This window comes from Hydractinia symbiolongicarpus, chromosome 12 (genome assembly GCF_029227915.1).
Source record: "Hydractinia symbiolongicarpus strain clone_291-10 chromosome 12, HSymV2.1, whole genome shotgun sequence".
NCBI lineage: Eukaryota > Metazoa > Cnidaria > Hydrozoa > Anthoathecata > Hydractiniidae > Hydractinia > Hydractinia symbiolongicarpus.
The window spans coordinates 18,269,079-18,293,751 of NC_079886.1; the positions used below are offsets into that span (position 1 = coordinate 18,269,079).

Here is a 24,673-nt window from a genome sequence, read left to right on the forward strand (position 1 = left end):
ATCTAATTTTAAAGTTAACGCTTATAGCCACCGTCTTAGTTTACAGAGAATAAAAAGTTTGAGGGCGCCCGTGAGTAATATAATCTATTGGTCATAAACTTTATAAAGCACAAAATATCTTAATCCGTAGACGATACTTAAAATGGAGGTGAAGATCAGATAAAACAACATTAATTTTGTTTATAAAGTATTCACAAATAAAAACTGATTTCAATATTTTTGTTCTAAATAAATTATATTCAAGTACATATATTACATACTTTAACGGTATATTTTCACTTTTTATAGCTATATCTACACGTGTAAAAATTGCAGAAAAGAATAAATACAACTTTTTATTCGTATCGAGTATACGAAGCATCATATTTTATAGTTATAAATGTACAACTTTTATAAAAACATTCAAACATTAATATAAGAAAAAACAAATGCAGTCAGAACAATTGCTTTTCGTAGCACATATGGTAACTTGCTTTTGTTTTACGTACCTTCCTCTTCCAAATATATGGGGACATTTATTGCAAAAAAGGGAAATAGTGTACTGGAGCACGAATCCAAAGTTCACTAATCACATCTTTGGTGGTTGTTATAAAAAAAGTTCCCATATAGGATTTTATCACTAAAACCCTCTTCGTAAAACGACCTATTGCCAAAGTGTAAGATAATGCAGGGCAAGATGTGACATGGGGCCAGACGTGACAATTAAAACTCATTTTGCTTTTTACGTCATTCGGTATCTTACAATATATCAAAACAGCGCGCCATCGGCAAGGCACACTACATACTAGTTCTGGAAAAACAATCAAAGTTAGTCGCATGTATTTCTGAATTAACTGAGCAGTGGTGACTGGAAATTTGATTAAACTTGGAGGTTATATTAGCGCGGAGGTTTCCATATCATTCAATATATTTTCAATTGTAATTCAAAATGGCTTGAAATTACATAAGAAAAACAAGGAGCAAGCTATGGTCTGAAGATGCGATGCTGGAAACTAGGGAGTCGTCAAAAATTAGGAGATGAGTTTAAGAAAAACTGCTAAATTATGCTTCTTTTTAACGTAATAAAGTGAAAGGAAAGGTCTGATCAAAGAAGTGAATAAAATAATAAAAAAAATCTGTACTTATATTTAATGGTCGCAATTGCTTACATGAAGGGTGTTATTCTTTGCAAACAGTATGTAAAGGCCGGATAAACGGAAATATGTTTGCCAGGAAAGATCGTTTCTTGAAGACGGAGATCCCAGTCAGAACAGAAAAAAAGCTAAAATTGCATTGGACGCAGTTCACGCTAGGAAGTTCGCTATACCGCCTCGCAGCCCTGATATAAATCCTATTGAAAACGTATGCAACTATACAAAGCAGACTCTACACAGTCAGGCACTGGGTCGCAATATAACATTTAAGAATACGGAACAATTCTCTGAACGTCCTAAAAAACATTGATGAACACGCCTGTGTCATATAAACAAAACAATTAATTGAGTCCATGAATAAAAGAATGAGTATGATTATTGAAGCTGGCGGGAAGAGAATAAGTTATTGAGTATAGCTTGACATTTCTTGTATATATAGTGTATGAACTTTAAAATGTTCAAAAATGTCTTTCAACACACATGTAACAGCGTCTGTGTGTACAAAACAAGATTAAGGTGAGATGGGGGAGGGAGGGGTTGGGAGTTGTATTTGTACTGCATGTGATTACATAAACTTTATGTACATAAGCATACTTCACCTAAATACAAAAAACAATGTAGGGAGATTCAAAAAAATTTCGTCAAAAAAGTTTTATTGCTTAAAAGGTGTGTTTGCTATCGACGAGACAAATTTCCTGTATAGCTTTTTATTAGTGCGTAAATCACAAATATCCTTTGCCTCATTAAAGCAATGTGAGGGATGTTAAGAGATGACGGCAAATAAATGTCGGATGTGTCCAGCTTGCTCACATCTTGTCTTAAAAAAAGAAAAGTTGTTGAGAATCGGTCATGTAATTTGACAAGGCCAATGAAAAAGATGAAAGATATAGTAAAATGGTTTGATGATGTTAACATTCAGTTCTCTGTTCTAATTTTTAAAATTGCAAACTGTTTGTTTTTTTGTGCCCGGCTTTTCTTTTTTTTTATTTCTCAGTTTAACAATATTAACCAGCACCTTGGATATGATGTGGCTGTGGTGTATGTGCGAAGAACACCAACAGACTGCCAATATATCGATATAGCTGCCACAGAAGGCCCTATGCGACAGTTTTGTGATTTTGCAGATATATACAGTTTAAAAGGAGTTTATATGCATGGTTTATTGTGTAAACGTATGTCTTTTTTTCAGTTTTAAATATATATCTTTAATTATTGTTAGCAGGCAATCGACATGGTAGACTTGTGAAAGCCATAAAGGTAAATTATTTATATTATACAATTAAAATAAGTGATCTCTATTTATGGGCTTATATAGAATTTACATTATTTTTTCAGTGTGGCAGTTGAAGACAATGACATTGTGTCTGGTGGGGTGCCGAAACCCACACCACGGAAGATTTGTTGTTTTTCTTGTGAAAAGTTATTTTGTCATATGAGGAGCATAATTTTACAGGGAAGAACCTTTAACCGCTTTCCAATGTATTCCAAGGCAAGCATATACCGGCATGCAAGAAAACCTATAGGAACTTGTGACATGGACAAACGTTCGGAAAACAAAGAACGATCTCGCAAACTTACCAACAGAGATCATAGGGCTTTAATTATAGAAATTCCTAAATTAAGAAGCAAAGTGGGGTCGCCGTTAAGATACCGACACTTGCAGCAGGAATAAGAAAGGATGTCATGATGAAATCGTGCGACGTGCCTTGCACAGAACTGGCTATAGTTAATACCACTCACGAAAAAGGACTGCTTTCCAAACAAGATCTGAAGTTGCGTTAAGCATTCTGGCAGAAGATAAGGCCGTTTATGTTCAACCTGTGGACAGCATGGATTTTCTTCTATCTGGGCGGTGATGGATTCCAGCATAAGTACAACCTGGGAAATAAGGCTAAATCCACAAGGACCATGTCTTGGTGAGGCGAGGGGTTAAACCCAAATTGCACGGCCAAAGACAGTCATGTTGGCTCTGGTGGCAAAGAGGCACTTTTCTTGAGAATATTAGTCATGGAAAAGGCGTCATGATTTGCTGAATCGCGAACAATATAACGGACGCATTAATGGCAAGATGTTTGCAAAGTTTGTGACTGACCACTTCCCTTCAACAGTTAAAAATTACAATTCCACCGAAAAATTGTTCTTGCAAGATGGTGACCCTAACCAGAATAGCAATCTGGCTAGGCAGGTTTCAAAAAGATTTCTGCCTAAAATTTCGATATAACGCCACCAAGTCCGGACCTAAATCGTATTAAGAACGCGTTTAACTTTGCAAAGAGAGAGCTACGCTCACAGGCTTTGTACGGAAGCATTACATTCAACACGTTCAGCAAATTTTCAAGTAGTGTAAAAAGAACACTTTGTTCGATCCCAGTTGAATACATAGACAAAAATATCGAGAGCATGGACAAAATAATTGGGATGATGATTAAGGTGAAGGGCGAGCAAGCATGTTGTTGTTGGGAAATTAGGGATTCGAAGTATAATGTTTAAATGCAATATTAGTAGGCACTCCAGACAAGTGACTAAAATGTCTTAAAACCAGCTACCGAGATTTATAAAAGAATGCGTGTCTGGCTAAAAAGGGGTACCAGTCTGGTACCTACGCAAATATAATACGGGTACGCCGTGGCAAAAAAAAAATGATTTCATACTTTCCTCTTTTGTAAAAGGGTGTTTCCATCAAGGCGAGGTTATCGCCCAGATTCTTAAACTTTAGGGTTATTAGAAAAATTTATCCTATTACTATCTAAACATATCTTAATATTCTCTGTTAAATTTTAAATTTTTGTATTGTGTACCTTTTCAACTTTTGATCAGTAATGCTTCTCAGGGAAGAAATTACAGTGTTTTTACTTCACTGACTTCATCTACCGAAGGAATACATGAAAGTAGGAGATATTGTGGCTGTTTACGCTCAGCCAGATGGTGAGGATCGACTTTGGCTGTTGCGATTAACCGTTATAAATCCCAGAAAGCTTGATGGAATATGGTTTAACAGGAATAGTGAAGGTATTTTATTCGAGTAGTAACAGATGCAAAATCCTTTGGATAATAATTCGACCAACAAAAACGTTGGAAACCATTTTTTTTCATTTCTTAGTTTAACAATAATAACCAGCACCTTGGATATGATGTGGCTGTGGTGTATGTGCGAAGAACACCAACAGACTGCCAATATAAAGATATAGATGTCACAGAAGGCCCTATGCGACAGTTTTTGTTTCAGCAAGATGGAGGGTTGGCTGCTCAAGGCCATGTCCTCGTGAAATGTTTCATGAGTTTTCCAAGGGGTAAGCAGATTTTGCAGATATATACAGTTTATAAGGAGTTTATATGTATGGTTTATTGTGTAAACGTATGTCTTTTTTACAGTTTTAAATATATATCTTTAATTATTGTTAGCAGGCAATCGACATGGTAGACTTGAGAAAGCCCATAAAAGTAAATTATTTATATTATACAATTAAAATAAGTGATCTCTATTTATGGGCTTCATTATTTTTTGAGTGTGGCAGTTGAAGACAATGAAGTTGTGTTTGGTGGGGTGCCGAAACCCAAATCAAGGAAGATCTGTTTCGTTTTGTGGAAAGTTATTTAGTCATATGAGGAGCATAATTTTAGAGGGAAGAACCTTTAACCGCTTTCCAATGTATTCCAAGGCAAGCATATACCGGCATGCAAGAAAACCTATAGGGACTTGTGACATGGACAAACGTTCGGAAAACAAAGAACGATCTCGCAAACTTACCGACAGAGATTATAGGGCTTTAATTAGAGAAATTCCAAAATTAAGATGAAATGTGAGGTCTTTCACTGTAAAAAAACGAGACTTGTAGCAGGAATAAAAAAGGATGTACATTATAAAACCGTGCAACGTGTCTTGCACACGACTGGCTAAAAATATTACCACTCACGAAAAAAACCCTGCTTTTTGAACAAGACCTAAGGTTGCGTTCTGCCATAAGGTTGGGAGGTCGTTTATTTTCAACCTGTGGACAACATAGATTTCCTTCTATCTGGACGGTGATGGATTCCAGAATAAGTACAACCCGTGAAATAAGGCTAGATCCACAAGGGCCATGGCTTAGCCTTGACGAGGCGAGGGGTTAAACCCAACTTGCACGGCCAAAGGCAGTCACGTTGGCTCTGGTGACAAAGTGGCACTTTCCTTGAGACCATTAGTCATGGAAAAGGCATCATGATTTGCTGAATTGTGGACAATACCATGGACGCATTAATGGCAAGATGTTTGCAAAGTTTGTGACTGACCACTTCCCTTTCTTCTATCATGCGTACTTGAGAGTTGTACTCTCTTTTCCAGAACCTTCTAAATGTATGTAGTGCGTATGATATTGTAGTGAGCCCCCATTTTAACGCATTTGTAAAAAAAGAAAGCAGTGTTGTTGTTGTTGTTGTTGGTGTGATATTCATTTAAATGTGGTACTCTGCTAAAGTAGCGTGTTGTTGTCTTGTTTTCATTCTTGAAATTTGACTGTATTTGTGCATGTGATTGATTATGTTTTTGCAACATTGATTTGATATACGTAATTTTCATTTTTAGAGTTTAGCAATATGCGAAAGTCAATTAAATCCTTTTAAAAAAAACAAGAAATGAAGCTTCTTCTTCTTCGTCGGAAGACATTGTTTCTGTAAATAGTCATGAACTTGTAAATATTGTAAATAACCCCGACATTGCAGAAAAACAATCAACATCAACTGTAAAGACACGATATTGCCCAGACAAAGATTTTATATTTCCATTAACGCTCATTGCGAAACATGAACGCCGTTGCCAACATGCATGGTCCGATACCAATAAATGGCTACACTACGATGTGCATGTCAAAAACATGAACAAAAGTTAACCGCTGAACGCAACAAAGACCCTGCGTTTATATCCAGAGGCTTTGAAAATTGGAAAAAGGCCACTTCTAGATTGATAGCACATAATAGAATCAACTGCCACACTGCTTCTAAGACTTACGAATCCCTTGTGCCACAATGCGGAGATCCAGTAGAAATGATAAGCAATAAAAAAGCCCAGAACAGGGCAAAAGAACGTCAGTAATTGGCAAACTTAATTGGATCTCTCCAGTTTTTGGCACGGCAAGGTATACCACTTCGCGGTAATGATGACGGGACCAATAACTTCAGCCAACTTCTCTACCTCGAAGTCATGACGACCCTCGGATAAAACAAAGGCTAGCGGAAAAAGTTGAGGGTGTTAATAAATGTACACATCATGATCATCAAGATGAGCTTCTTCTTCCGAAAGATAGTTTTCAACAGCACGACGACTTAAAACATGGTTGCGCTCGACGATGAAAAGTATGCGTTTTAATGCGCTTTTATTTGCTACATTTTACCGACAAACTTGACTTAAATGATGTAGGCAACGAGTTTGTAGGTGCTAGAGAGAATAGATACAACATTTTTGGCAAATTTTAACTTTATTCTATAGTCAAGGGATAATTTCATATATATGTCATCACTTTCAGAGACGTATTTATTCCAAACGTTAAGTTTACTGTAATTATTGTATTGCTTTGCTACAAATGTATTTGTACGATTCTGTTAACACAAAAAAATAAAGTTTGAAGGTTTAATAGACACGAAAAAAAAGACCCCTCTCCTACAAATGTGATCTCTTTTACAAAACTACTAATTTCTCAAGTTTGCTGTTTGCTTTTTTGTGATCACAAGACATTGATCTAAAAAAGCTTTTTTAATTTTTTTATAATGTTTTTGACTTTTGGAGTGCACGTGTTCGCTCACATTCGCAATTATACACAGTTGAGTATGGGTAAAACAAAAACAAACTCTAGAAACAAAAATCACGAAAAACCTGAACTTGAAGAGAAAAAAAGAAGTATGTTAACGGAGATGAGTGACAGTTTATAACGAGAGTGATATAACGGGAGAAATACGGAAAGACGCATATGAAGTTACAATGAAAGAATTTTGTGACAGTTTAAACATACCTTTTGTAGTAGAATAAAAACATGTACCGTAAATGCTCGATTTAGCGCCCACTCTCGAATAAGCGCCCATCTCGAATAAGCGCCCACCCTAAAAGTTGAATTTTTAAATAAACGCCCCTCTCAAATAAGCGCCCATGGGCGCTTATTCGAATATAATTTTAGAGCCAAAGGGGGCGCTTATTTGAATATTTAGGAAATAGGAAAAAGACGTTTTACTCAAAAATAGCTTTCTTTTTAAAATCATTTACAGCGTTAAATTTCATAGCAAAGTGTTCGTATCTATTTTTTCTTTTCAATAGTTCATCATTTAGAATAGTTATCAGTTCTTTACGTGTTGTCATAGCACTGTACTTTGCCGGGATGACAAGCCCAACTTCTCTTTTTCTCTTTCCAATCACGGTTGCTGTCACGACGTTATAATGGTCTGCGTTTAGAAATTGTTTTATGAGTTTTGATAACTCCAATGGAAGATGACCAACAAGCCCATCTACTGTTCCTTCTTTGCCCCATAAATAAACGCCGATTGCATTTTCATCGTATTCTGTAGCTTCATTTCTTGTATCAACTGCACATTTCAGTTTTAAGTTTATTTCAGGCGTCCATTTTGACTGGTAAACATGATGACCACGGATAGCAGTTTCAAAATCCAAAGTGTAAAATATATTGCAGAAAGAAGAGTTTGTTCTTGCCATAACTTTTATGTTAGCTATCTTTATGACTAGTAGTGAAATATAGTAAATTGGCACTTTAATTAGATGTGACTGCAGCTGTGATAACAAGAGAAACAAAAAACACCATTTGGAACAACTATTAAGTTGTCACCTTTGTCTTTTGATCTTTGTGAACATCGATGAAAACACTCCATCTTATTGGCTTTACACAATGTTAGATAGTTGAGGAGCTTGCAGAAATTGTCTTCTGTGGTGAAGGACATTTAAAAAAGATCTGCGAAGTGAAATAAAGATAGCTTTGGAAATAAAGAAAAATTTCAAGGTCAAGTGTGGTACGAAAATATGGCGGATGGAAACGAACTAACGAAGTCGCTATTTCTCATAAGGGTAAAAAAGTATCTAGTTATAGCTTAAAGTTTAAGCTTGACGCAGTAGCTTACGCCGAACTCAATAGCATAAGTTCAGCAAGCAGAAAATTCAACGTTGATAGAAAGAGAATAAGAGAATGGTCAAAGTGTAAAGAAGAATTACAATCTTTAAAAAAAAAAGATCACGGTTCAATAAGGAAACGATTAGACGGTGCTGGACGCAAACCTCTCGATCAGCAGATGGAAGAAGTGCTTGTTGAATGGATTTACGATAGACGAGATAAAGGACTTCGAGTTTCCAGAAAACTGATCATGAAAAAAGCCCTTTTTGTGTATAATGAGAAAGCGAAAGAAAGTGATTCAGAAAATAGCATCACATTTGTAGCAAGTACAGGGTGGTTGCAGAAGTTTATGCTTCGAAATGGGCTATCTCTGAGACGAAAAACTTCTGTCGCTCAAAAAGATCCTTCTAAGTTGATCGATAAACTTGTGTCTTACATACTCCACACTCGACGTTATGCTTCTAAGTATCATTATTCACCTTCAAACATCATAGCAATGGATGAAACACCCGTTTGGTCAGATATGGTATCTGATACAACAGTACATAAAAAAGGTGACAAGACTGTTACAATGAAAACTACTGGCCATGAAAAATCACGAGTATCTGTCTGCTTAACAGCAAAAGCGGATGGAACAAGATTGAAACCGTATATCGTATTTAAAGGCGCAAAACGTGAGTCAAAAACACTAAACGACGAATTCAAAACACGCTGTATAATAGCTTCTTCATCAAATGGCTGGATGAATACTGAATTGACTCTTGACTATACTAAGAAGGTTTTGCGAAGTTTCTCTTTCGGTAAGCGATTTTTAGCGTGGGACTCCTACGAGTGTCATATGGAAAGTAGTGTTGCAGCAGCATTAAAGTCTTCAAACATTGATCAGGTTATTATTCCCGGAGGATGCACGAAGTACATTCAAGCACCAGATGTGTCATGGAATAAACCATTTAAGGCGATGTGTACAGAAAGATACGATCAATGGCTTGCAGATGAGGGAATACACAACGAAACCGTTGATGGCAATCTTAAGGCACCACCTCGTAAACGTATTGTTGAATGGATTCTAGAATCGTGGTCATCCTTATCAGCTGATACCATTAAACAATCATTTAAGTCATGCGCACTAAATATAAAAGTTGATGGTTCTGAAGATGACGATATTCATTGTTTCAAAGAATCACAACCTTGTGCAGCAGGCAAAACAATGCTTAAAACACAAATGCAGGTATTACGGGATGCCGAAGATGAAACAAACCCTTTTTCATCACATAGCGTAACTGATTCCGATGTAGAAGAGGCGGCAAACGAAGTTTTTTTATTGGACGATGACGAAATCGAAGACGATGATATTGACATGAGAATATTTAGTTTTTAAGAACATTAACAACGTTATTTTTAGAGCATGTCTTCTGTTTTATTCTATTATTTTATCACTTACTAATACTGTCTTAGTTGCTAAAAAATTTTTGATTTGACACAACTTGAGTTTTTTTTTAAGCGCCCCTCTCGTTTTAGCGCCCCTCTCGAATAAGCGCCCACCCCAAAAGTTGAATTTTTAAATAAGCGCCCAGGGCGCTAAATCGAGCATTTACGGTACTTCTGCATATTAATTGATCACTATGGTGACGACTATTTGTTAACAGGTTTTTTCACATCTTTTGTTTATGCTGCACGTGTTCGCTCACATTCGAAATTATACACAGTTGAAAACAAAAACAAACTCCAGAAACAAAAATCACGAAAAACCTGAACTTGAAAGGAAAAAAAGAAGTATGTTAACGGAGATGAGTGACTGTGGGTAAGTAGCTATAAATATATCATATTTTTTTTATTTATTTTTTTTATAAAAATTATTTTGTTAATTTTTCTAGTTATGATGGCACACTCTTCGTTAGCAGCCTATTTCTTCAAGGAAAAAAAGAGTTATTTTCATTATTGTTTATGGGCAAGATGTATGTACAGAAAAGAGATAGGTCCGTGTGAGGCCTAGTATGCTTACCCTAAAACAGTGTTGGACTTCATTCGAGAAGTTGCTCCTGGTGATATAACGGGAGAAATACGGAAAGACGCATATGAATGAATGAAAGAATTTTGTGACAGTTTAAACATACCTTTTGTAGAAGAATAAAAACATGTATTTACAAAATATATACAAAATATGTAAAACAAAGGACTTTATAAAAATTATTACACTCGTCCCGGAGGACAGGAGTGTATTGGTTTCGGCTTGTGCGACCAAAAGTGACATGCGATCTGACCGAATATCGTAACTTACCAGCTCCCCCGCGCCATAATTCTTCTTTTTTTCCGCGACCCTCTTTCCCGCTTCTTATCACGTTGTGCGTGTCTTAACCCGTATTTTGCAAACAACAGACCAGTCGTTTATGCATCGCTACCGCTGAAGTCGAAGCATGCGCACTGCCCGCGGAGAATCGAGGCACTCTTAGCTGTGTTTTCACATTTCTACGAAGTTCTTTTAAAAAATAGTAGCGGAATATAAATGAAGTATCGCTGGAATATTTATCTTGCTTTCATGCAATCTGCTATCTTGCTAGACCTACTGTTGTTGTACAAAGTGTGCCTAGTGTGTTGTTGTTCTGCAAAGTCTACCTTCAATCACTGAAATTTAAAACTGCTAGATCGAGAAGACTTTCAATACCTGGGGAAGCTGCTTTAAGTACCAAGGTACGTCGTGCTGAATATTATTCATCAATCCATTGACTTAGTGTATTATTTATTTCATGTAACTAGCTAATTATGTTTTTCTGCCATGTTTTTACGATATCTTCTTTCTTGCACAAACTTCTATTATTTTTGTGCGGGGATATTGAATCTAATCCAAGTCCGGCTTACCATAATAAATCAGTTAATGGGTCATTTAATCAAGGCGACAAAAAGTTTGGTGAAACTGCTGGTTTTCAGTGTATGTGCAATGCTCTTCTAGCTATATGTTGGTCCCAACTCAAAAGAATTTCTTTTTGAATATCATTTGATTTAGTCATTTGATTTAGATAACATCTTAGAACATGGTGATGCTAATTTTAAGCAGTCAAATTTCAACAGACCCTTGGCATGTTATGAGTTACCAACATCAATATTGATCGTTTTCAAATTGCTATAAGTTTCCTGAGTATTACGTCAGCTCTTTTGGGTGATGAACATTACTTCTTAGCTCATGGACAAATGAATTCAGAAACAGTTCATTGTGTTTTCGAAAGCATATATTGGTTCATAATGTTCATGATAATCCTGGGGTCAGTTCTGTTTCACTTCGCAAACCGTCCTTTTCATCTGATGTTCTTAATGTCATGGTTATTTACAGAAAAGTTAACAGTCATCTGCAGACATTTTACAACATGCTGTCAAGGAAAATTGCAAGTTCTGACATACATGTTATACTTGAAGATTTTAATATAAATGCCCAAGCTGACCAACCAGAATTAGCAGATATCATGAATGATTATACACAAATTGTACCAGGACCTACTCATCTAGCTGGTGCTATCCTTGATCATGTTTATGTGAAGAGTAGCGTTTTGTCGATGTACTGCATTAATTGCTATGTCAAGTGCATACATTTCTCTGATCATAATGCTATCAAATTTAGCCTTTCAACGACACCACGCTGACAAACTGACAAGCCATATTTTGATTAATCAACTTTGCAGCCACTTTTATAGAGTTACGATGATTATATCATCCTGTTAGCATATTTATATTAATATTTATTGTATTAAATATAACATTAAAAACAAATGGTGTTGTATAAAATTTTTGATTCTTTTCAAATCTTCTTCAGTGTATACACAAGGAAAACCAGTTTCGCCCATGTGTGTATGAATATAAAAACATTCAAAACACATGGTGTGGTATAAAATTTTCGATTTTTTTCAAATCTTCTCATGTTCTGTTATTTTGGATTAGGTTTTTCAAAGAATGTTGGTGTGCTGTATTACACCTAAAACTGTTCAACCTCATTCGTTTGAAAGTAATTGCAATCATCAGCGCAAGTGTATCACACCAATGACCTCAAAACTATTTGATCCAAGTCGTCATATTTTAGTAAGCCATATCAATTATTTCGTAATAAAGTTTCTGACGAATGACACTATCTTGGCTAGAAAATATTTAGTTCATATTTACACTAAGATAAGCTTCATTTTTTTTTCATTGTTTTGCAATAATGAACCTCAAAAGTATTTTGTTGTTATTTAAACCTATAAACTGCTGAAACGATACTTTTTCTTGTTTTGAAAATTGTTTGTTCTCATTCATAGCTTTTCTCTAATGCTTGTCATTTGCTACAACAGTTACGCGAGTGCAACTGAAGACTGCACAGATCGTATGCAGCCTTTATATTCGTCTGAACCATCACGTGAGCATTAATCCATCAGGCAATCTAGAAATCGCATTACGTTCTATGCTGGGGCATATACGATGCACATGGCGACATGCCTAATCTTATAATGAAAAAGAACGCATTACGTTCCATGCTGGGACATATACGATTCACATGCAGACTTGCCTAATCTTATAATGGAAAGAAAACGCATTACGTTCTATGCTGGGACATATACGATTGACATGCAGAATGTTATAGAACAATCTTGTGGAGCAGGTTGCTACTTCGTGAAAACGTCAGCGGAACAATGTTTGTATTAATTTTTTATGTATTAATGCATTATTCGAAACAATATTTATGACTCAAAATTATTTGCGTACTAATCATGAAATTTATAATCGATTTGTGAAACCATGGGTAAATCTCTCTACGCGGATAAGTTTTCAAGTCTTGTGATTAGTTGATGCAATAAGTTACTCGCTTAATTATTTCTATTGCCTAATCCATGACACATTGGTATGACAAAGTTTCGGGTATGCGCATTTTGTTTTGAAATTTCTCAAATCATTTTTCTTTCGAATATCTCGATCACGATGTGTCGTGAAAACAACGCATTGAAACGTTCTCAGCCTTAGGAAAGTGTAGCGCGAAGACAGCGGTGATGTATGGATAGTCGCCTCGGGGAAACGTAGTGTGAGACAGTTATGTGTGGATAGTCACATGTTACGGAGACGTGAGACCGTGCTTAACGAACCGCACAGCTGCGAAGCCGGTTCATGGGTATTTGAACGCGCGCTCTGAGCAATCTGAGGATATTGCTCAATATATATGATCGTCCGTCCGATGAACAAAACTTTTCACTTGGTAGTTGAACCCGCGCCCGCTGAACTACGGCCGTAAAGCTATATGTCCATTTAGCGATTTTGTCGCTATTTCGCAAAATATAAGTAATAGAATACTCATGAATATGCACATATACAGAAACGACGAGTGTTTCAAACCGTCAAGGTTTCTTGTTTTTGTTGTATCGGGTGAAACCCCTGTGGCTTATATTGTGCACCTTCGTTCTTTTGGAAGGCGTCTTGCCGCTTTATTTCTCTGTATTTCCTTTTTTTCCTTCTCAGTTTGCTTTCTGCACGAACTGCACTATCTCCGCTTTCCACTCGTTCTTTATCCATTTGATGCCGACTGATTGAGGATTGCCGACTGACTGACTGATTGAGGATGTGTGACGTTGGATGTTTGCTAATCCCAAAAGATTGGATAAGGTATATTTCAAGGTATTTTAAGGTATATTTCCGGAATTATATGAGCAAACACTCAAACTCAAACCCAGTGACATCTCCATCGGCAAGATATACTGTTCTTTTGGACAGATATTCCAAAGAACACTATTAAAACACTCGTTTTCGTTCTGGTTACATACATTTTTACACCCTTCTAAAAAAGTAACATCAGCCAATCTCTTAAAAATAGGTGTCACACATTCCACTAAAGCTTGGGAGAAAGGAGTGACAGATTTTGCAAACGGAGGATCTTTTCAAACAATCTGTAAATAGATTTAAATCAACGATCCATTTGCACGGCGGAAAGTTTGTGTATTTGTCATCGCTCTTATCGCTATAGCTGGATGACACAGCGTCCACAATTTTTTTTTCGACTAGTGCTAGCTTGGCGATCAGCAGTAGAAACATTTTGCCTTAATCTTCATTTAGTTGGCAAGTCAAATATTTTTATTTTGGATTTTCTTTTTCTTTGATGATATAAAAGCTTTATTACCGTGGCTGAATTGGACAAACTAGATTCTAGTTCATAACTGGCGCCAAAATTAGCGGTAAAACTCGTGGCCGCGACTTATAACTTGCGGCCGCGTGTTACGTTTATAAGTCGCGCCCGCGAGTTCTACCGCCAGAAATAGACGGGATCTAGTCCGTAAAATATTTAAATTCTATGGCTGTGTCTGTAAATTGTTATCTTGTTAAGCGACTTATAACTAGCGGCCTCGACTTATTACACCGGGCTTAAACAAAATGCTTCTGTGCAGGTTTTTAAACATAAACAAACATGGCAGCTAATGTTGTGGTCGATAACGACAACTACAGCAAGGTAATAAAATGAGCTGTTTTTTTTAACTTCTGTTTGTAATTGAGTATATAATCTTACTTTTCTACATATTTTACAGATTTAGTTAAGCTTACATTTATTTTTTATCCCTATATATTACTTTGTAGATTCAACACTTTCTAAAATCCAGAAGCTTGGATTATCTTCTGCCATCGTTTGTTTGCTACAACATTGACGAAAATGTCGCTTCTGATGTCACAGATGCAAAACTGTTAGAAATGGGTCTCGTTTATGGAGACATTTTAGCATACAAACAAGAATTCACTGCCACTTCCAACACCATTAAATCATATGAACAAAGGGCTGAAGAATTAAAACACCAATTGAAAAAAAATCATGTTTTTGGCATTGATTCGAAAAATAGGCAAATTAGAGTTCTTGAGGTATATAAAGTGACATTTGGGTTAAAGTGTTACGAAAAGAAATGTTATGTGGCTAAAAGAAACAAATCTCACAGCATCGACTGCAAACGTACGTGTACTTACGAAGAGATGCATACTATAGCTCATAATTTATACAATGTGCCAGACAGAGTAAAAACATTCTTATCCTAGTATAATGGGAAAAAGATGGAGAGTACTTTTAAAAACTTAGAACAACATGCTTTATCATAGAAAGAAAAAAAGAAAGCAATTCTGTTATATCTTTTTGATGCAGAAAAGCATGATTTTATTATACGATTTGCTGGCGAAGCAGCTGCTGATGCTGGAGGTCCTTATAAAGAATTTTTAACTTTGTGCATGAAGTACTTTAACCTTGTGCCAGGTCTATTTTTTGGATCAACATCTGCCCTCTGCTTTAGGGCTGTTCCACAGGATTTGGAAATGAAAACATATTACAAATTGGGTCAACTGACAGGTTTATCAATTTTGAACTCAGCTAGAGGACCAGAATGTTTACATTTTTGTGTTGTTGATGCGTTATATTCGAAAGAATCTAATGATGTTATAAATGTTGATGATGCTGAACTTCAAGCGAAACTTCAACAAATTAAAGAAGGAAATATTGATGAAATGCTGGATAATAACATTTTGCCATCTGGCGATAAAGAAAAGGATAAAATGATGTTTGCAGAAAATTATGTTATATTTAGCAAATACCATGCTCTTGAATGAGTTTGTTGCATTACTAAAAATTAATCGTGATGGTATATTTGGATCTAACAAACGAACTTTGGTTGAATCAGCAATTTGTGAATTTGAAATTTATCTTGCTGAAGTTGCAAACGGCGATCATATTGGTATATCTCTAGAAGATATATTGTTTTTCTTTACTGGATTTGACCGTATCCCACCTCATGGTTTGGATGACCCTATAGATATAAATTTTGAAGAGGACATTGTGATTCCTAAGGTGTCAACCTGTTCAAGGACTTATCAGTAAAATATGTTGGACAAGCAATGAAAACTGCAATAAAATTTTGTGGTGGTTTTGGAGAGATTTAATTGAAATGAATGGTTCAAGCTTTAGTTACTGTGTATAAAAGGTTTTTTAAATTTTGGTTGCATACCCTTATGTTACACACACGTTTTTTGTATAAGAACACTCAACCGGAAGAAAGACCTTCAAACGTTCTTAACTTTTTAAATTTGAATACTTTGTTCTTATAAAAAAAACGTGTATATGAGTTCGTTTTGTTTTTTTGTTTTTTGTGGGCTTTATGATAAATATTTTTTATTCCAGTTTTACAAAAAAATTTCATAAAGCATGAAGCTTAGACTTGTTAATGGGCGGTAGTATAGAGGAAGTTAGTGGTTTTGACGGCACAAGTGGTAGTGATGTGTTTAACAGTAACTTTTTTGTTACTCGACCATCAAGGATGGATGAAATGATAAATAGACTTCGGGCGTTGAAGGAGAACCAAAAGTTGATAATTTCGAAGTTAGAGACAGTTGAAAGAATGATAAACAATAGGCCAACGTCAACGTGAGTTGTCAATCGTCGTCGTCCCTTCGAACGTAAGTGATGCAAGTGAGAAAGAAAATTCAGATCGAATTGAACAAGAAGATAAGGCAAGCGCACGAGAAGATACTGAACAAGAAGTTATTAAATGATTTTTACACAGTGGCTGTGGGTGCAAAGTTAACAATGGAGCGCCGTGTTCGCAAAATTTTAGTGAGGAAGCGTTGTCCCACATGCGTGCCGATAATCTACAACTTTCTAAGGACAAATGTGACTTGATAATTTTATCACATATACGCAGTTCTTTCAGTACAACTAGCGAAAAGAGGAAAGCTTCTCGTGCAAAATTTTGGCATAAAGGAATACCAATTTCCAAAAAAAATGTATTTAATGATAAATGCTATAGGTAATTCTAGCTATAAAGATTTAGTCAGACATTACAAATTAAATGGTTTGGTCCCGCAAAGACATGGAAATACGTATTATTTTTCAAAAATAGAATTGCGTATTTTTAAAAATACGAAAATCCGTATTTCGTATTTTTAAAAATACATGTATTTTAGAATAAGAAATCCGCATATTTTAATACAAAATTTCCGTATTTCGTATTTTTAATACGAAAAGAGAAGTGGTTGAGGCTACTCAAAGTCGAAATGTATATATATGTCAAAATGCCAATTAATTCTTTATGGATAAATTTGCAATCCAGCAATAGGGGCAGGGCTCGTTGGCTGGATGAACGCAGGCTTGTGAGAGACATCATCAAATTTCGCAGAACAGAAGGTTCGTTCAGTGCAAGGAGGCTAAGACGGGAGGTGGACATAGATTAGAACCTCTAGGATAGGACAGTGAGATGGTGCCTCAACAAGCTGGAATTCAATGACCTGCAAGCACGACGTAAAGCACTAATGTCTCAAAGAGATTTTTTTCCTTCAGATAAAACAGAGTTAACCAAAAGACGTCTGGAAAAAAGGACATCAGTTACTTGGATGGAAATTCTTTGTCCACATGTTCAATTCAAATGACCAGACAAAATACCAATGATAGGTGGAGCGGAGAAAACAGTAAGATTTAAGCTAGACGTATATGCCTGAAGGAACAAACCACTTAAAATTGAGGGGAGAGAGGATTGTTTTTCAAAAACATTTTTGCAAACAATCAAGTATTCAGTATATAGCATTATAAATGATGAACATTTGGGTAATGTGTATAAAAAAATTTTCAGAGAAAAAATTTATTTTAGCCGAAAAAAATTTATTTTATATTTCACGAAATGGACGGAAAAACGCGAAATATGGTTCACACAAAACATTAAACATCTCATCTTCTCAACAAACATCAACTGAGGAAAACAACAGACCATGTTCAACAAAAAAGGTATAAACAAGATATAACCATCACAAAATATAATACAGCTGGTAACAACATGATGCACCATTTAGGAAGAAAGAAATTAGATTGCAAATTGTCAAAGAAAAAGAGATTAGGAGAACACGCGAACATGAACAGAGAATGGCTTGGAAATAAAAAAAGATGCTGAAGTAATTAGAAACTACATATACAAAGAGTGGAGAAAATAAGTATAAAGGGTTAAAAAAAATCTGTGACTAATATTTTGATTGCAAAATTTCTAACTACAATTAAAAACAAAAAAACACAAAATACTGTTTGATAACGCATGCATGTGTTCAAAAGTACATACCGCAAGATACTTAGTGCAAAATTTTGGCATAAAGGAATACCAATTTGCAAAAAAATGTATTTAATGATAAATGCTATAGGTAATTCTCGCTATAAAGATTTAGTCAGACATTACAAATTAAATGGTTTGGTCCCGCAAAGACATGGAAATACGTATTATTTTTCAAAAATAGAATTGTGTATTTTTAAAAATACAAAATCCGTATTTCGTATTTTTAAAAATACGTGTATTTTAGAATAAGAAATCCGCATATTTTAATACAAAATTTCTTTATTTCGTATTTTTTTATACGAACAGAGAAGTGGTTGAGGCTACTCAAAGTCGAAATGTATATATATGTCAAAATGCCAATTAATTCTTTATGGATAAATTTGCAATCCAGCAATAGGGGCAGGGCTCGTTGGCTGGAGGTCAGGGATGAACGCAGGCTTGTGAGAGACATCATCAAATTTCGCAGAACAGAAGGTTCGTTCAGTGCAAGGAGGCTAAGACGGGAGGTGGACATAGATTAGAACCTCTCGGATAGGACAGTGAGATGGTGCCTCAACCAGCTGGGATTCATTTACCTGCAGGCACGACGTAAAGCACTAATGTCTCAAAGAGATTTTTCCTTTCAGGTAAAACAGAGTTTACCAAAAAACGTCTGGAAAAAGGACATCAGTTACTTGGATGGAAATTCTTTGTCTACATGTTTAATTCAAATGACCAGACAAAATACCAATGATCTACCATCTCATCTTCTCAACAAACATCAACTGAGGAAAACAACAGACCATGTTCAACAAAAAAGGTATAAACAAGATATAACCATCACAAAAGATCATACAACATGATGCACCATTTAGGAAGAAAGAAACTAGATTGCAAATTGTCAAAGAAAAAGAGATTAGGAGAACACGCGAACATGAACAGAGAATGGCTTGGAAATAAAAAAAGATGCTGAAGTAATTAGAAACTACGCATACAAAGAGTAGAGAAAATAGGAATAAGGGGTTAAAAAAAATCTGTGAAAGATGCACTATCAGACAAAAGAACTGGTCAAAACCAAACATACACATTAAGAATAAAGAACTAAGATAGATTTTTATGCCTCAAAAATTATTTTCATAGTAAGCGACTCTTTTTTAATTCACTTTTATGTAAAAAGGCTAAGTATGAAAATGTTAATGAAAATTTCTTTTGTATTCATAATAAAGAGTCAATAAAATCCTATTCAACTAACTTATGAAAAAGAATCCATTGTCTACCAACATCTGAATTATGCGCTAAATTATTTGGAGAAATATTTAGTCCAACAACAGGATTGAGAAACTCTATAATCTCTATAGCAATAGGAAGAATGATTGACCATTTGAAAATATCCCCACAATATAATTGTGTCTAATATACTATATGTGCTACGACAAGTAAAAAAGTGCACAACGATTTAAATGACTATCGCTAAAGCTTTGTTTGCTTTTTGGGAATAACAATGCTAAAATATGAACTAGTTTGTAACTAAGAAATCCTACTGAAATGCTGTGGATAGTGTATCCTTTCTTGGGTGTGACGGAGGTTGAACACCTTTAAGAACTTGTCTAGCATATTCTGTCATGTGTAGGTTAGCACGACGAAGTGCGTTCTCCACCTTAAGTCTTTTATCATTAGCAATCTAAAAAAATATATTGTTTTGCCCAATTACTTACTGTACAGTCAAAAATATCACAAAGACAGAAGAAGTACATTCGCCTCAAGACATAACACGAAAATTACCTGTTCCACGCTGTAGGTATTGATGGTAAAAAGAGGAGTCTGTGCTTCTTGTTCCTCATCTTCATCGACAGCGACATGAGCTTTGAAAGCCTACACAAATTTATATTTTTAACATAACACTGACGCTAAGCTGGTTTTTAGAATGGAAGTACCTTATTGCACCATTATTTAAATGATATTCAGGATACTAAAACAACATAATCCCTTTACTTTTTATTCTTGCAATAAAAAACAAGCGTAGTGAACAAGCAAATATTTTTTAAAGTAATCAGCTCCATTTTCAGTTCCATTCAAGGTATTTTACTAACCTCATGAACCTAGTATGTTATAGTATGAAATATACATAATACAATGGTTACTTTGCTGCACAAGTATTTATGATGAGATGTTTAGCATTTCATTAACAAATAGCTATAGCTAGTAGCTAGATGTACCTGATTCCTTATTCTTTGTCAAAATTAATCATTTTTGTGATTTTATTGTGTCTGTAGATAAAATACAATGAAATCTCTCTACAGCGGACACCATCGGGACCTCAAAAATCGCTACATAGAGGTTCTTCTTTAAATTGGCTCAAATTTCTTCAAAAACCATCCCGGGGCTATTAGGGTGTGTTTATGTTTCTATCCCTCCCTGTATTGCTCTATGGAAATTATAGTGACTGGGAAACGCGTTAACCGCGGAGGTGGATACGGCCTGGAAATCCCTGCAAATTTTCGTTTTTATGGCCCTGAAAAAGCCATCAACTGGCTGAAAGATAACATACAAAAGATTTAAGAATTATTAAATAATAATGTAAAACATTATCTTAAGTAAATATAAACAAATTCTTTACAAAAATTTGTTTTGTATGACCCATTCTTAAGTCTATCCGCTGTAGAGAGATCAGTTTCAGGGGGTAATGTCAATCGGGACCTTGAAACGATGTCCGTTATACAGAGGTGTCCGCTACATGGAGGTTTTGTTATGAGGGTTTTACCGTCGTTTCATCCGTTCCGAAGAAAAGTGTCTGTTGTAGAGAGGTGTCCGCTATAAAGGATTCACTGTATACCGTATTTCTAGAGAATGATTAAGTAATATTTAATATTTCTTTAAGCAACGAATTCTCTCCAATTTCTAAATTTGTCACTGGATCTTCCATTTTGTTGTGGCCTAAATTTTTTCTCAATTTTATTTGCCACAAGTGTGACGTACAGCATGAGCTTTAACTACTTCTTGCGTATTTTTGTTGTCATTTAAAATTATTTTTTAGCTCCATCTTCAGTTAACATTTTAGTTAATACTGAGAAACAAAGCGGTTCGAGAAAGTTTTGTTTTTCAGCATTTATACAAAGTTTGTTTAAAATTGAACATAACAGCACAAAAAATTTTACAAAAATAATAATACCTGTGTTGACTTAAACAATCGTTCAGGATCGTCTTCAATTTGCACCAAAACCTATAAGATAAAATTAAACATGTATGGTGCACGGGAACATTGAACCTTTTCACTTTAGCCTAACTCTTGAAATGACAAGTTTTTAAAGTTGTTTTACAATTTATTACTGAAACATTGATTCTGTTCTGATGTCTTCGTTTATCACTAGCCTATAAGTCCTATATAGAAATTCATTTAGATAGTCAAATAGTTGCATATAAATATATGACTGACATTTTAATGACTTTATCAATGTCCAAAAAACTGTTTTTTAGAGATATGCTTAGTCTTTGTCCCTATTGTGTATGTCAACACCCAGCTAGTTTCGAAATGGACAGGTTGGCCCAAATTTAAAAAATTTAACCAACAGTTACCCACGTGGCAAAAGACATCAATTGTTTCAAGCCGTTTTCAAGTTATTCAACCTTAAACTTATAATTGCAAGGCAGAGTCTTCACTAAATGCAATACTCTGATTAACGCAAAAGAGTATGTTTTGTTTACGTATCACACATAACGAATGATCTTATCAGACACACTCAATTGTGCACGACGAAATAATATATAGATTTCATTTTAGCAATTCAGATTTCTACTCCCAAGCCCCTGACTTTATGGTAACACAAGATAATTATGTAAAATGGAAAATATGCAATGGTAGTTAACTGTACCTGATCCCGCAGGGCTTGCAATCTCTTCTCTTTTGCGATTATTCCTTGTTCTTTTTCATGTTGACGTTGTTTTTGGTGTTCTAACTTTTCGTTAAATAATTCTTTTCTATACTGCACCCTGACAAAAAAAAAAGAAAATAGTTCTAGATAGAGGGGTAAATTTTCTCCCTTCGTTTCGTTAATTTAGAAAATTAACTTTGTAAATGTAACAATACAATTCCAGTATTGTCGATCACTAAAATCACAAACACGAGTGGCCCGTAAGCTGGAAATGTTATGAATTTCTTTTATTATAGGTTTTAAATTATATAAGAAGAACTCTGTTGTTACCTAAGTGAACGCAACAAAATAAGGCCGCTGATGACCAAGTCAAGACTTGACCTTCCCCCACCCCACAAACCCTGCACAATTAATTCTCACTAAAATTAACTAAATTACCCATTACGGAAATTTGAACTCCTGTAAACAACTGTATTAGGCAACCTCAAAAAAAATACCCACAGAAGTTTGTCCAGTGTTAGCAACAGTACTTTTATAAAGTTCCGTTAAATTACACATTGATAGAAAAGCCACTCCTCAAGTTTAAAAGAGGAGTAGGAGTGGACCTATGAATTATACGGTTGAGGGGGACCTAACTAGACCTAAATTTGAGGGGGTTCAAAGACCCTTCTGCATACCATATCATCAAGTAGAATATACTAATTTTGTTTCTCAAAATATGTACAAAGATAACTTTTAGCAAATAAATCAATTTCAGTGATTTTGAGATTTAATTTCGCAGATAGACCTTTCTAGATTTACCACACAGACAGATTTTTGTGGATAAGAAAAATTGTAAAAAATCATGAAATTAACTTAAAATACCTTTCTAAATTATGTGCTTGCTCTATATTTTGAATTTTTTGCAGTTCCATCTTTCTTTTTTGATTCACATCTCTTAATTTTGCTGACAATCTTTCCTGGTGTTCTTTGTGAATCTTAACCTGAAAAAAAAACATGAAACATGTGAGACTGATGGAAAAAAAATTCTTACTGGATTAGCAAAAGTAAAAAAAATGTGAGTAAGGATCGAATCCCCAGTCTAAAAGAAATTAGTGTGAATTACACAGTCATAGACGACAGGTGAAAGGGTCATCCCAGCTATTACACATAATAAATATATGGAATGCTCTACACCCAATCTTTCTAATTCACGTTTACACACAGCCAAATGCTTAAAAAAATCAAAAATGTTACCAAAACAGGCAGTCAAACAGCATGACGCAAGGTACAGTTGTAGCATGGCATAAGGAACAGAATGGTAGCTATAATTTTTATTTATAATTTTTTAAAAAAGCAACTCTGATTTTGATTTTAGCTAGAGTTTTAAAGTTTCTAAGCTTAAAATTTCAAATTTATCAAGATTTACTTTTACAATTGCTAAAAATCTTTTTACACTTAAAATACTTTTCCTAATAATCCAAAAGGCTCGCCTGCAGAAAATCGTTTGCCATTACAATACAGTAATCTTGTTGTGTATTTTTTTATAATTTCCAATTGAAGTTTAAAATATATCTTGTATCTAATGAGCTGATGCCACATAAAAACTTGTCGTCATTATCACAACTATTATTATTTACCTTTTGTTTATCTCTTTCCCTTCGCTCTCTTTCTTTCATTTCTCTCATTTTTCTATATTTTCTTTCTTCTTCCTCCTTTTGCGCTCGGTGTGCAACTTCCAATTTCATTTGTTCTAAGCGTACTGTTTGGTATTCAAACAACTATAACAAAAACATAAATCTGAAGTCAACACCCACACTGAAGTTGCGGTAACAAAAGTTTGCCGAACTGACAGTTTTGATATCATTTTCCTAATAGTACATCACATTGAGCATAATGTAAGTATACCTTGGAGTGTTGGCGCGAATTTCACAGGAATAAAAAGAGATGCATAGCGTGCATGTGAGGGAGGGGGAGACATAATCCTCAGATTGTAATGGTTTCTTGTGTTATGTATATAATTATTTTTATATCTAACGTTAAAAACAGTCAAATATAAGGGTGATTTCCTGTGACAATGCGAAAACGCCTGCTTTTTTTATGGCATACACATGTGGCTTATAGGCACCTTCCTAAAATTTTTTAGTACAAGGACTTGATCTTTGGAATTTTAGGCGGGATTCTGGTTTAAAAGTGGAAGTGATTGTAGATGGGAGTTCTGACCCCTCTGCACACTATAATGTGAAAATTTAGGGGAAACGTGTGTAGTAAATTCTTATTTACCTTTTCGTGTAAAAAATTACACACAAACTTTTGTTTGGTGTGTTCAATCATTGTCTGTGTTTTGTTGTTGTACTCTACACAAGCCTGCTGGAATAACGAGACTACATGCAAGGTAAGATCATCCTTATCTCGTTTCCATGCATTGAACAAGTCTTTCAATTGTGATTGAAATGATTTATAACTGAACCACCAATCTTCGTGATTGCTCTATATGAAAATAACATACATGTAGTTCAAAGAGACACTAAATGAACTCACTTATTCAACAACAAGTAACATAAAAG

General features: G+C 35.1%; 1 protein-coding gene across 2 annotated transcripts in view; it reads right to left on the bottom strand.

Moving 5' to 3' along the window:
* Positions 1 to 24,673, bottom strand: part of LOC130622688 (coiled-coil domain-containing protein 148-like) — a 28,759-nt gene that overhangs the window by 1,425 nt on the left and 2,661 nt on the right. Inside the window, exons 4-10 of one of the 2 annotated variants that reach the window (XM_057438178.1) lie at positions 24,390 to 24,596; positions 23,747 to 23,887; positions 22,992 to 23,110; positions 22,128 to 22,245; positions 21,428 to 21,478; positions 20,041 to 20,130; positions 19,800 to 19,939 (exon numbers count right to left, since the gene is read on the bottom strand). In XM_057438178.1, coding sequence (XP_057294161.1) covers positions 19,800 to 19,939; positions 20,041 to 20,130; positions 21,428 to 21,478; positions 22,128 to 22,245; positions 22,992 to 23,110; positions 23,747 to 23,887; positions 24,390 to 24,596 — 866 coding nt within the window. Of the gene's footprint in view, positions 1 to 174; positions 19,940 to 20,040; positions 20,131 to 21,427; positions 21,479 to 22,127; positions 22,246 to 22,991; positions 23,111 to 23,746; positions 23,888 to 24,389; positions 24,597 to 24,673 lie in introns of those variants that run through there. The other variant, XM_057438179.1, reaches the window with a different exon arrangement.